Below are 14,188 nucleotides of genomic sequence, written 5' to 3' on the forward strand. Positions count from 1 at the left end.
CACAAAATCTTTTATTTTTTTAAATATTGGAGGTGAGTAAGGCAGAGTCCTGTTTGCTTGGCTGGCCCTGTGTTTGAGCAGATTGAAACATGCGCACCAACAGTATTGTGAGAGAGTAAAACTGAAACATCATTCAGTGTATCATGGCTGGAATGTATTCTTCAAATACTTCAAATAACAGTAAGCTGTAAGGGGAACAGTAGCCTACCTATGAAAGTGTTTCACTCTAAAAATCTTTCGTGTGATGCATTACAAAAGTATTAAGGGAAGAGAGTAGGCTATGTTCTTCCTATTGATTATTACTGTGATTATTACCATTGCTCTTTTCAGGTTATGAAATGATGGAGCAATATAACAAAGTATGTGACGCATACTTTCAAAATCCTCTGAATACATTTTAAAATGCAAAACAGAAACCCTTCAGTAATACTTGGTTCAGGGTGGGCATTGTAAAACCAAACACTTCTTCAATCCTGTCTTGTAAATACTCACTTTGCCTTTTGTATGTAAGTAAAGGACTCACTCCTGAGTCATTTTGTTAATGATAACTTTGTGTCAGTTTGTGTGCAGTAGTTTAAATACTGTAATAACATGTTTATGTCATTGCCCATCATATGATACCCATTTTGTGGTGTGTATTTCATTCTTATTCTAAAATGCAGACAAATGGATGAAAAGCAATTTAAAAGTACTGTGATCATTGTGTAAGCATTCATGCAAGGCAGTGAAAGGCCTATTCTTGTGCATGGGTGTTGGGTATAGTGACGTGTGTCGTGTCTTGAATTAGATTAAAACAGTCAAAATGTCATCTTCCAGTTTTTTAAATATCATTGGCAACAAAGTCGAAGCAAAAAGAATCTCCAAAGCCATGGTAAATAATTTTTTTGCTTAAAGTGTAGGTACCTGTGGACATTTGATATAGTTATTTCATAGTGAGTTAACATTTCTCTTTATTTTTTAAGCAGAGGTTTTCCTGTTGCATGTCATTGGAGCCCTATGTGAAGCAATGGGTGGTCCCACCGATGCTGAGAACCACTCCCTCGCACTGGTCCCCTCCCTCTGCAAACCAGGAGCCCTACCCAGCTCCCTGTCCAACCACTCTGCTCAGCCCAGAGGAGCAGCCACACAGAAAAAAAGTTTTAAATCAACTCAGAGCAGAGGAGGGAGGGAGAGAGGGGGGTGAAAACGCCCTGGAAACTTGGTTGACTGAGAAATAGGAAAAGAGTGTCAGAATCCTAACAGACAGCAAAGTTGTAACTGGAAGAAGTGCTTTTCTTGGGCTGGGGAGAAGTGGAGGGGACACGTTTTCAAGGATGCTCAAGCTGGTGTGAGGCTTCTTGGGCGCAAAGACTGCGCACAGGTAAAGATGTGCTATTTTCCCCTTGCTTAGGTTGTAATGGATGTTTTTTTGAATTGTGTTTCTGAACTTTGTTGCCAGCTTAATTGTGCTGAAGGAATAGCAAATCATTTGTAATAACTTCGCAAAAGTTTGAACAACTAAGTTGCAAAAGTGTCAAAGTTATCTGTCCAACATTCCTGTAATATTCCAATGTTTGTAGTGTAGTGAGTTTCTCCTGCTTTATTACACGTGTTTATTGCCTGTGGTGGGCTATGGTTTAAGGAAAGCTTTGTATGAAGAAAAAACGTGTATTATTACTTCAGTGTTTTTCTGCAAAGGTGTTAAGTGGCAATTTTGTTATACAAATATCATCAAGTAGTGCAGGATATGAGGAGGTGGGTGTGTACCCACAGCTGCCACATGAATGCATGGGACTTGACTGGAGCTGCGCACTTCACTTTTCCTTTAACTGGACACAAAGGTTATTATCCAATGTGCATGTACGTGCTGAATCCATGGTTGTAGAAAGAATATAGGTTATGTTCATTTGATTTTTAGTCCTTTTAGAAATAAGAGGTAACGCCCAAAAGTCCTCTATTTGTTCAGTGCTTTGCCTATTGTGCAACGTGGATGTCCTTTGTATGCACATAATCCCTAGTTTTTGGGATAGCAAATTTGTTTTACAGCACTGGAATATCTCACACAGTAGATGAAAGTTGAATGGAGGAAGTGCTGAAAAGAGTCAGGTTGTTTGTGTAAATGTTATCGTTCAGTTGTATCTCTTATCTGTCCAGCGCCCTTTTATGGAGACCTGGACAAAAAGTAAAGGTTGTTCCCTATGAGAGCCTGCAGTAACAAGTTTGGGTGTGGATTCCTCTCCTTCACCTCCCTCCTCCCCCTCCCTTTTCCCCCTCCCTTCCCTCTTGCTTCACTGTCTCCTTGCAGAGGCACACCCTTTACAGCCATAAAAAAGGAGAAAACTCATACATGCTGCTGTCGTTGCAGTAGGTCCCTATAACCACAATCAAAACTCCTTTATAGAGTATCCGGGCGGTTCCAGTACTGATCAGAACTTTTCCTCTGCCTGTCAACTGTGTTGTAGGGTGCTGTATAATTAGCAGTCATTTGGAACAATGAAAATCTCATGCGCCTTTACAATGCAGTCTGCTGTGGTGAACTTGTCTGACAGTGTTTAATGTGATATAAGTCAGTTCTTGAACACGGCGTACCTCCTTTCCAGCTAGTGTTACTTTAGAGAAAGTTGGAAACTATCACTGCTGCTTTGTACTAAGGCATGTTTCCTGTTAATGACTTAATTTAGTTTTTTTTATTTTTATTTAAGTCTCAGGCAGTGAGAGATTTCTCTTTCTTTCTCTTACCTTGGGTCTCTTAACATGGGCTCCAAGCCAGGGTGTACAGGGGAGGGAGGGACGAAGATGGGGAAAGAGAGTCAGGGAGTGAGTTAGTGAGGGGGGATGGGCGGGGTGGGGGCAAGGACGGGAGTAATGGAATGTAGTGGTTTGGAAAGACAAGCTAATTGAAACCAGGTTTGAGGCATAGAGGGGGAGCTTAGATTTCGCACATTTGGAGAAAGAGAGAAAAGTATTTTATCTGCCCAAAAAGTTGAGAAATATACATTGTCTGTCCAACTTTCGCACATATTGAAATCATAAACGGCATCTTTCCAAGTGTGGTTCAAGCTAGAATCATCACATATAGTCTGGTCTGTGTTTGATATAATGTGTTTGTACAAGTTGAGGAAAAAGCAGATAGAATATCCACACTAGACATAATCCTTCGTTGAATCTCAGTTGAAAGTCAAATTTCTCTGTGTGTAGTTGCCTGTCCTCCACAGCTCCCTCCTGCCACACCCAAAAATCCAAGGGAGAGCTGCTTTTTGCTCCGCTCTGCACAGTCTTTTCTACAATGCGCACTAATATTGAGCGCCCCACAGCTGTAAAATGTCTGGCATTTCTCAAATTGCTCTAGTCAAGGTGATTGATTGTGACACAGGCTTCTTAAAGAATCAAATGTTGAGATGGGGCTGAAAAGTCTTTGGGTAGTGTTGTCATTTAAGCTATAATATGTTTAGTGTTCCTAGCACTTGATATTTTACTCTCTGACAATATGGCACAAATTTTTGTATTACATATGTTACTCTAGGTGCAGAGCTTTGCTGCAAGCAATGGTAGAGTACTTATATAATAAAAATGGAACACATATTTCATGTGGCAAAACGTTCAGAACTGGTTCCTGAATGCCTGCAGCCAAAGTGTTTGTCGGTTAAGAGGGCCTCATCTTAGCCTGGGGCGGATACTGTTTGTCTAAATACTTGCACTCTCCACCAATGCAGCAGTACAGAGGCTACATTATGTTATGTCACCTAACACATTTGGAATCCCAGAAAAAAGTTACACTGTGAAATTTAAAAGTAGCTTTATTGATCAAATCTTGCTCAGTCATCGCAAGGCTGAAGCTGGAAGTGCACAGTGCCACTCACGCTGATATTGTTGCACTTGCCACCCATGTGACAAACAGCATCTTTACTAGCCCAAATAAAAGACATGCTTCTTGACTGTTTGGCGACTTAGCTCAACCATTTTTAGTTATTTATCACAGAGCTCCACCAGAACCACTTTATATTTTTGCCTGGTTGACTGGCAGTACAGGACAGAGGAGTGGTGTTACTTAGCCGTGCCAGTGTTAAACGGAAAGAGACTGGTTTCTAGCACACTTCCTCCGCCATTTCCTCATGGGTTTGTTGAGTGGGTGGTTAGAAGGAGGGACAGCATGGAGAGGTGAGGAAAGGGAGGTGGATGTAGTGAATAAGCTGAAAGAAGGGAGAGGATTGCAGTCAAACTAAAGATTATTTTTTCACACTTGGGCGTCCTCCACCACACTAACTGCAGTACCACCCTGGAGGTTAAATAAAACAATTGCGAATTTGTAAATACACAACTTCTTTAGTGAGGGAAGTTTAGTTTTCCTCCAGCTGCAAATAAACATCTAACTGTAGTGTGCCATTTTAGAAAGTCTTTCTAAGCCACCCAGCTGCCACTCCCTTTTCATCCCTCCACTGCTGGTTTGGGATGTTTCAGCATGTCCTCAGTATGCGCTGGGAAGCACCTATCATTAGCATTGCTTGCCTTGTTGTTGAGACATAGTGATTTGGGAAATACGACGAGACAGTCAAGTCACACTCACAGTAAATTCAGACTTGTTTATTGTAGCTTCGAGCTTGATGGGACTTTTGCCAGAATTGAATTTAAAAAGGTGTGAACATTTTTTCTAATTAACATATCACTTTCACCACTGCTCTGCCAAACATCTGCAACGTGAAAGCATCCAAAAACAATACATCTGGCACAAGTGTAAGCACAGCACAGTCTACCTGCCCCCCCCACTAACCATCTGACTTATACTCCAACCTCCACAAACGTCGTTATGTTGCCTTGCACTAGGAATGACACTGTTACTCCATTTGGAAAGATGCAGACAAAATGTGAGGGAGGCAGGGCTTGAAATGTAAATGTTGAAATACATTCAGCTTTGTTTAGGTTTTCTTTATCTGACACAAGATACTCAGGGATGGCACTCAGCATAATGCAACAGTCTCTCTTGCTCTAAACAACGCTGCTCTACTCTGGTGTGGTCAAAATGCTTTGTATCCTAACACTGCTTCACGTTTTACAGCTAAGGAAGTCTCATGTCCATATATACATTCTGCTGCTATGGTTGCCACACACCCCTCCTCTTAACCTTTTTGTCACCTGCTCCATGAACGGACTTGGTATTTGTTCTTGTTCAAACAGCAGCTGTGAAAGACTAAAACAAACCGTAACCAAGCCAAACTATATTGAGTTAAATTGGTCAGTTGCATGGCATAGGCTATGTAAGGTTGCTATGGATGTCTGTAAACCTCTCATGATCCCTTATTTATGTGGCAGAACTATGTGAACTTCACTCTCCCATTTCTTTCTCTCTGGTGCAACTATTTATGCCAGTTAAAAATATGCATCCTCAACTCAGTTATTCTGCCGCACTACTTCTCTTTCATCATATTTTTTTTTCTTTGTTTGTTGGCTCTGAAACTGCGAATAGGCACCCCCCTAGGATCACTTCTCATTTCGGAGCTACAGTGAAAATGTTTTGTTTCATTTTTGCAAAAATGGTTCTGGAGTTTTCTTATTGACTGATTGATTGAGTCACAGGTCCACAATGGCAACAGTTTGTGATGCAGCCTAAGTTCCTAAGAAGACAAGGAAAAACTCCCCTTACAACCCTTGTGTGTAAGGAACAAAATGGTAGAATCCCCAGGAGAGGAACTACAAAGTGAGATCCTCCCTCCTTGGATATAAAGAGTTTTAATACAGAACAATGAGTAATGACAGGAGCCAGGAGTTAGCTGATATTTACCGCCTCATACGGCATAGAACCTTTCTTTTACTGTCCGTATGTGAACATGAGGCTTAAAAATAATTTACATGAAAATCAAGACATTGTTGAAATGTACTCTCAACGCAACCCCTGGTCTTGTTTGTGATCTCGTACAGACTTTTCTTCAGTTTTTCCACTTTGTGCCTGACTCCTGCCAAAGTCACAATGGTTTAATCAGCACCAGGCCAAGTTGGCGTCAGTGGGCAGGCTTTGGTCTTATGCAGAACTTGTGGTTTGGTTTAGGGCTATGTGGACTGTGGAGTGCAGACAAGAACCATTTATTTTGACGCGCATTCCTTTTATATGTGTCACACATGCAAAGCCTATCTGCGTTTTTTGGGGAAGAGTGAACCTTCACTGGGGCCTATTATGGCTCTTTTTGTATTTGTTGTGCTTGCTGCATCAAACTATAATGGAGTTAAAGGGACAGGAAGTCTATTCTGTTTTGAAAACTTGACTGATTTGGTCACTACTCCTCTTTCTCTCTCTGCACTGAGACCTTTTTATTTGCTCATAATCAAATCTTATCACTCGCCAGCACCTCTGTGCCTGATTCACTTACAAGCTTTAAAGTATGTGCCCTCAAGCACATACCTAGACCTGGGGTGGGGTGGAGATGGATTGCAGTGATGTTTAGAGTTCTGTTTGTTGCATCTATCTGGTGCACAGATGGAGCCAACTAAAATGATGACAGCAATGGTGATATCGTTTATGAAAATGGGATTTGTTCAGCCGATCTTGTGTTGCTTCTCAGCGTTTATTTGAGAGAGTTGTGTTTCAGGGTACCATTAAAATGTGCAGATCTGACTGAATGTGGTGTTCTTGTTTATTTGAGCAGAACCTGGAGGTGGGGGGTGTGGTGTACTGACTGCAGGGTGGTGGGCAACCAGGCAGTGTGCAGGGTGGGCAGCGTAGAATGGAGCTGGAGTCATAGAGAAAGAGGACATTTCTTTGGAGTTATTCACTGAGGGGAGAGGCCGGGCTCCCTTCCAGCTGGCCTGACGGCTCTATCAAGGAATGTGTGTGACTGTAGGCCTGGGTGGGGCAGGGCTGCTTACACAGAGACAAAGCGATGTGATCCGCCTCGTGGACTGTGGCGTGGTGTTTCTACTCTTCAACACAGCGTGTGTTTTTCCGCGCGGTTGCTGACCACGCTTCAACTTACTGTGCATGCCTGTGTGTGTATGTATTTAGAACAGAGGATAGAGTGGCACTTCCTTTTGTTATCTTTTAAGTTTCTGTACTTAGATATGGCCAATGCATGAAAAAATAATTTTTTATTTTTATTTTTATTTTTCCATCATATATCTGGATGTTTTAGCAAATCATCAAAAATCAGAAATAAGCATCTCTTTTAGTCAGAGATCTCATGTACCGTTTTTATAATTTTGTTTTGGGTATCAGTGATCCAGGCAAATTCTATCTCACATTACCTTTAGATTAATACTTTGGTACCTTTGAAAAATGTACCTTTGTCATTCAGTCAGCCCTTCAGATGACTTCCGACATGCCAGTATGATTAATATGTCTCTGTAACAAGAGTATGGGCTAGAGAGTGTACACAGCTGCTGTGGCGCAAGTCACAAATATAATGACAACCACGTACTGGCTGGCATTTATCTCAGCTATGTCCCATCTACTTCAGTGTAGCACCCGTTCAAAAATGCAATCAACAACAGTGGAATGTCAGGCAAAACTTAAAAAAAATGTTTTACAAGCTTTGCTCCAATGTTGCTGATTTTAAGGGGCACGTTTACTCACTTTCTCTCAATTGCATTTAGTGAATAGCACAGGACTGTTTACACAGTCATTTGGCATTATTTTCGCCAAAGTAGTGAGCAATGTTGTTCATTGAACTTGGGTACCGTGGAGGGGAAGGTTAATAATGGGGTTGGAGAGCTTCAGAAGAATTTTTCTGAGGGACATGTTCCCACCGGTAGATGCCTGTCTGCACACACATCAAGTCTGGTTCTGTTTGTACTGGGACTGACAAAGAGAAGGCTTTGTTTCACAATATGCTAGTGGGTTGAAGCAATAATCCTAGTATGTCCTGTAAGATTTTGAGCAAGTTACAGTGGGTAAAAGTAAGATTGACTTGGAATGCCAAATGACACATCCAATTGATGAAACTGGAGGCAGAGGAATTCACAAGCATATTTTAGAGTACATTTCCTTTTAGAATTACTCTCGAACTGGATTTGCTTTATTTCATCTTTCAATTTCAAATTCCATCAAACTGAACTAGATCCTTGATAGATGTAGTGTGTTAGTGTGCAATTCTCTCTTCTCACCTGCAGAAGTGAGGGCCACACCAAACAAGCAGCTGGATTTATGTACTTAAAGGGAGTCTTTTGCATTGTTACTTGCCAGGATCAATACAGATACTATTGGTTGGTTAATTATTAAAGACTCTGAAGGCTCTGATTGGTCATGGAGCGTCCATTTATCATGTACACTAAGATTCTAAGAAATCCTGACACACCTCTTAATGCAACACTAACTGTATGTAAGGAATATGTTACACTGTCTGTCAGTCATTCGACTGAAACATGGTGCGTTACTGCATCAGAGAGCAGTGTGATGAGTTCAGGCTGGGTTTCTTTTGTAACACCATTATAACGACAGAACTTAGTGGCAGGAGTCTTATTGTTCTTGTCATTTAAGTCTTTTTTTAAGCATATCATGTAAATCCCAATCCTGTTTTTGGTTTTCTGTCAACAGAAGTCAAGAATACAAGTACCAGAGCATCAGATTGAAGCCCTTGGCCTTGCTTGAGCAATCCAAGGTACGTGTCCTTACATACTGCAAGAGATGCTCAAAGCACATGTGTTACTGGTTAAGTAAAGAAAGAAAACTAAAGTTCTTATTATCTATCACTCCACTCCAAGGCCATTCTGTCAGTGTCACTTTACAACAGCGTTATATTATGCCGCCAGACGCCAAACCTCTGTTGGAATGTTTGTTGCAAAGCATCCTTTGAACCTAAAGGGTCATGCCGCTGCCATTCAGCTGTGAAAGGCCTGCCTTGTGGAAACCTGACACTTGGCTGCTTCTGCTCCCTGTGCCTCCTCTTTGCCCCCCTCCTTTATCCCCCCAGACACCACCTGTTCCGCTTGAACCCCTTTCCCCTATCTTATGAAACAACCCTGTCAAAGAGCCTGACAAGCTCACACTGTTTTAACTGTTTGTCGTCGGCAGCTGTGGATGATTTAGTCATCATGAATGGAGGGAAAGTTAGCGAAAGCTGCAATACCAAACCCAAACAGTATGCAGGCCAATGGCAGGCCGTAAGAGAGGCGTATCCTGAAAAGCTCTGTGGTTGCACTCTAGTTAACAGAAGCTTTTGTCTGGCTGGCTGTCCCGACGTCCCCCCTTGCTCAACATACCAGGCCATAATAAAACATGACAGATAAACAAGCTCATCTGTTTCCCTTTGCCCTCACTCCCTCTGTGGTTCCCGTCAATGCTTCTTGTAAAAGTCGCATTTTGTATGTGAAAGCTTTTGATAACATCACTAATCACATTTAAGGAAATGTGACATCAGGTATATCACTCATAGGCATGTGGCAAAGAAAAGACGAATGGTTGAGTGTCATGTTGCCTGACTGCTTTGAGCCACAGACTGCCTGCCTGTCTTATGATCCCAAGAACAGAGCCTTACTTATTAAGCATCTGTTTACAACACAATCCATATCTAATCATATGATCTACAAGTTAATTGTTCCTCTGTGCTCTATTTTTAAAAGACGTTATGCTATGTTAGGGAGGGGGGATTCTTGTTCTTGAGGCTGAATTTGAAGAAGAATGAAGACAGAGTGAAGTCTGTAAATATTCTGTATGTCCTTTGCACAGTGTATTTGTATGCTGAGGAGACACTGATATGTTCATTTGTACTTGCCTGTTTTCTTCCCCCTCCTACTGTTAACTTGTAGGCTAACATTCCAGAGAGCAGTTTCCCTACCATTCCTCTCCCTTTTCCACTTGCTATCTTGTTCACTTTCTTTTTTTTTTTTTTTTTTACCATTTCCTCTTCTCTCCATCTCCCTCCCTCTTTCTTAGTTCCTTCCTTCCCTCCTATATTGCTGCGAGCCTCAGCTCCTCCCTGCAGCTTGCTGCCAGGAATATGTCAAAGCTGTGAGAACAAGGATAGTTCACTCGCGATCATGGAGAGACTCAGAGTGAGGGTAAAACGTGGGAGGAGGAGAAGAAGGCTAAATATGAAAGGAAAAAGTTTTTAAATAGATGATAGGGAGGGAAAACAAAGAATGAGAGAAAGTAAGCACGTTGTGTCCTGAGGTTGTCCTTTTGAGATTGACATGGAGAAATTAATAAGAATATCTTTTTCTCCACCTTGCTGTTGGGGAATGTTTGTGCACACATAGATGTTGCCTTTCCCTTCCTCTGTAAGCTTGTTTTTCCCCTCTAAAAACATAATTCAACCAACTGCCTTGTTTGAGAGTTAAAGAGCTTCATAATCACTATCACCCCTCTCAAACACTGAATAGTTCTATGCAATGTCAGTAAGCCCTGAGAAGCATGTGGAAGAAAAATAGTTAGGCAACGAAGATCATGTGAAAGGTTTGCCAGCTATTTTGGTCTGTTCTCAGTGACTGAATCAAGAGAGGAGGTGGATTTGTAAAATGAGCCACATTGTAACCCATGGGGAAAACACATTCTTCTGGTTCAGTCCAAATTCTCTTGAGGCTGGGATCAGAAGGGTCTGGTTAAGATACTATAACTGGCAGTGTCAGTTGACCTGAGTGGAATTTGATGTACATGAGTTAATTGGGTAAGGCTGGGTCTTTGGCACTGCAAAATGCTTTTTTTGCCCCCTCCATACTCACAAATTTCAGTCGTGTTTATGCATGTAATGTTGCGGATACTGAAAGGCTTGAGGTTTCCATAGATTCATATTACTAGCTTCAGTCAAGTCACACTGACAGACAATGAGAAATGAGAAAGAAGGAGAAGGAAAGAGAGAGGGAGAGGGGGAGAAGATCAAGTTGTAGATGCCTGCGAGTGGTTGGTGTCATTGTTGGTAGAAACAATATCCCTATCTCTGGTATTATCACTCTCAGTGGCCCTGGTCATTGTTATTCAGTTCTGAGAGTCTGCTAAAGGCTATTTTAGAGAGAGGGCTTAATATGACCTCAAAGTAATTTACAGTATTCCCAATAATGCAGGACCAGTTTATTTACTGACTTGAGTTAATTGGTATGTTGCTTGCTGTGTGTACTTGGACAGGGTCCAACTAGGGAGACCAGTTTCAAATCACTTAGCATTCCAAACTGTCTGTTTAATAATGCTTTCTCACTCCCCTAACTTTCATGAAAAGTCTGCTCTACTAATGGTTGATATACAATTATATCAGGAGAACAGGCCTCTATCTCACACACACATACATAAAGAAAGAGCTACATGCCCTACATGCACTAGATTTACAGCGTATTGTTTGACGTCCTAATGACAAAAAAATGACAAGGTTAAAAAAGACAAAACTAATGTTTTATTAGTTTTGTCTTTTTTAACCTTGTCATTTTTTTCTAGAACTGTATATCGGCAGTGTGGCAAGAGTGGCAGATGGCCGTTGATCAAGTGATGCTTGTTACAGATCCTTTTGAAACAGCTGTTTCTTTATCTTTCCCTCAGGTTCCTCTTGTTCCCAGCAGCGTGTTATCTTGCAGAACAGTGTGGCAGCTTTAGTGAATGGGGAAGGGATCTGTGGCTTACTGGTGTGGTTATTTACAGTGGTGCCAAAACTGTGTAGAAAAAAGTCTTTATTCAGACCTTGAATTGGTGTTTGTGATAACATGGGAATCCAGTTTTACAGCTACAGTCCCAACAGTGCATTCTTCCTCCCGACTGACTTCTTGATTTGACTGTGTTAAAGGCTAGGTGAGAAGTTTTTTATGAGTTGTCTTATCTTGTTATATATTCAAGTGTATGTGAATTAAACGATCACCCACAGCCTGTTATGTATTATCTGACTACATGTCATCACCTTAAATAATAGTCTTAGAGGAGGCCTACTTCTCTCAGGGTGAAGATAGAGCCAAGGCAAGCCAAGTGAATGGAAACAGATCACACAGACAAAAGAAAACCACTTGTAGAGCAAGTGAGAAAAGACATAATTGTCCCCAACAGCCCCCCCCCTCCAGAGCAGCTGGTCACCCAGAAATTGTATTATGCATTTCTCTGAATAGGTAGGGAGCAGAGTGATACAACTAGTAAAGTAAAGTCCTTCCCAAGTTGTTCTCTGCTTGTCAAGCCCACCCCATAAAAACAAACCACAGGCAACCAGTACCACTATGACTCATTTCATTTCTTTTGTGCCATCCTGTGGATATATCATATTATATTTAATTTGCTGAAACCCACTGAATGACCTTGCCTTTTTAAATGAAATACTTTACAGCCACAGTCTGTGTTGTTTTGGATAGCTTTTTCTAATACAGTTCCACTAATTATTATCTAGATTCTGTGTAGTCACTGGGCCCCTGGAAACTGAATTACTGGTTCATGAATAAAACTATTAAATGGCTGGGCAGCTATAGTACAGGTGGTAGAAAGGGTAGTCTGTTAATGTTAAGACTGGTGACTTTACATACACAAAGTATCTTTGAGTAAGACACTGAACCCCAAATCCCTCTTGATGTGTGTATGTCAAGGAAAAATGTCACTTTTGGATAGAAGTGCATGTTATGTAAAAACATGCAAACCACTGCTGGCTAGCTGGAGACACATGGCTCAGACAGCTTTGTGTAATTGAAGGTGTGGGTTGTGGAGAGTTTGGTATTAATGAAACAATGGTTGTCTGTTCCAAAGAGGAGAGTGGGTAGGGCTTGTCAACATGTTTGAAGAGGGAGTAAAATAGATAGAAAAGCTAAGCATGACTGTAAATTGGTTTGGTATGAGTTTACAGAATGATATTGAATTGTTTCATTGTTTGCTTATTGAAAGGGATTTTGTATTATGGCAAGCAATATTTAGTCTGAAGTCTAATGACCACATGCAATAAGTAACACAAAATGTGCTTTTGTACTGCTCAGTGCACCTTAAGGTGATCATCAATACAGTTACAACAAGTCAACCTAGACTGAAACTAGCTTTCAATTATGAACAGATCATGTGCAATGTGTGTGTGTGAGAATATACAAATGTGTAATTGTTTTAGTATTTTACTACTGTTTGTGGATGTGTATTAAAGAGAGAGGGTGTTCACCAACATGTTGGTGTATGTGTTAATGTGCATTTCTGCACCTCTATGTGTTTTTATAAGGCAAGGCCATACAAAGCTATAACCGTCATTGTTCTGTCTATTGACACTGGAGCTGGGGTGTAGGCACAGGATTAGGCAGCTTTCCTCAGGGCAGGGTGTGGTCCAACTTCAACCATATTTCCAAAATACATAAGGGGAAGGGAAATAAAATTTGGTGTTTTGGTGTTGTCTGAAAGGATTTTATCACCACCTAGTGTTCACCATTGGGTCTTACAAGCCAGACCATCTTGCAGAGCAGGGTTGGTAAATGCTTATTTCAGGCAATATAGGATTTGTTTTAAGGGTGAAAGAAGAATTTTGTCTTAAATAATGTGCAAATACATTGTATTAATGGTTATTATTATCTTTTTATACAGGAAAACCCAGATACAGTTTCCATCACACCAGAGGAAATAAATAGAGGAAATCAAAAACAAGGTATTTTATAAAGTTTTAAGCTTTCTACATGCGCTTTCTGTACTTTCTACATGCACACTTATACATTAAGTTCTTGCCATCTACATTTTTTGTTTCTCTTGAACCAATTATTTACATGGTTATGCTTACAGATGGCTGAAGAGGAGGAAACCAGGGAGGTGCTCTTTCCAGATTGGGAGGGTCCAGACAAAACTGGATTGACCATTGAACAGACAGGAGGAGAGATCTTTGTGAAGGAGGTGAAAGGAGAGTCACCTGCAGCACGGTCTGGAAAAGTATATCAAGGTAGCAAATTCCTATTTTTTATTTTTTTTTTAAATCATCTGGTATGGAGTAAGATTTGTCTCACCTGCATGCTGACTAATTTCTAGTATTCTTAATAGACTTTTTTGCTGCTTACTCTGCTTAATTCATAGGTGACCAGATTGTAGGCGCCACTGTCTACTTTGATAACATGAGCTCAGAAGAAACAGCTGAGCTACTGAAGACATTAAACCGGCACAAGGTTGGACTGAAATTACAAAACAAAGGAGATAAATCCCCTTACTGCTCGCCCTTGAGCACACCATGTCGTTCACCAATGGGAACCCTGACATGGGAAGGGAAGACCCGGTTTGGAGGTTCCAGTCCAGACATCATCCTTGTAAGTTCTTTTTAAAAATTATATGACTCCTGATTTGTTTGTGGGGAAGCAACTGTACAAAATACATGATATA

At 41.0% G+C, this 14,188-nt stretch overlaps 1 protein-coding gene across 1 annotated transcript in view; it reads left to right on the forward strand.

The window, feature by feature from the left end:
• Nucleotides 1-1,090: 1,090 nt before the first annotated feature.
• The window catches only part of ahnak (AHNAK nucleoprotein), a 38,262-nt gene continuing 25,164 nt past the window's right edge, over nucleotides 1,091-14,188 (forward strand). Inside the window, 5 exon segments of the mRNA XM_038699125.1 lie at nucleotides 1,091-1,360; nucleotides 8,498-8,561; nucleotides 13,412-13,472; nucleotides 13,604-13,757; nucleotides 13,889-14,115. Of these exon segments, the coding sequence (XP_038555053.1) occupies nucleotides 13,604-13,757; nucleotides 13,889-14,115 (381 nt within the window). The 5' untranslated portion in view covers nucleotides 1,091-1,360; nucleotides 8,498-8,561; nucleotides 13,412-13,472.

The sequence above is a fragment of the Micropterus salmoides genome, unplaced genomic scaffold (assembly GCF_014851395.1).
Source record: "Micropterus salmoides isolate LMB-PRFRI ecotype aquatic unplaced genomic scaffold, ASM1485139v1 Ms_hic_scaffold_5, whole genome shotgun sequence".
NCBI classification, from domain to species: domain Eukaryota; kingdom Metazoa; phylum Chordata; class Actinopteri; order Centrarchiformes; family Centrarchidae; genus Micropterus; species Micropterus salmoides.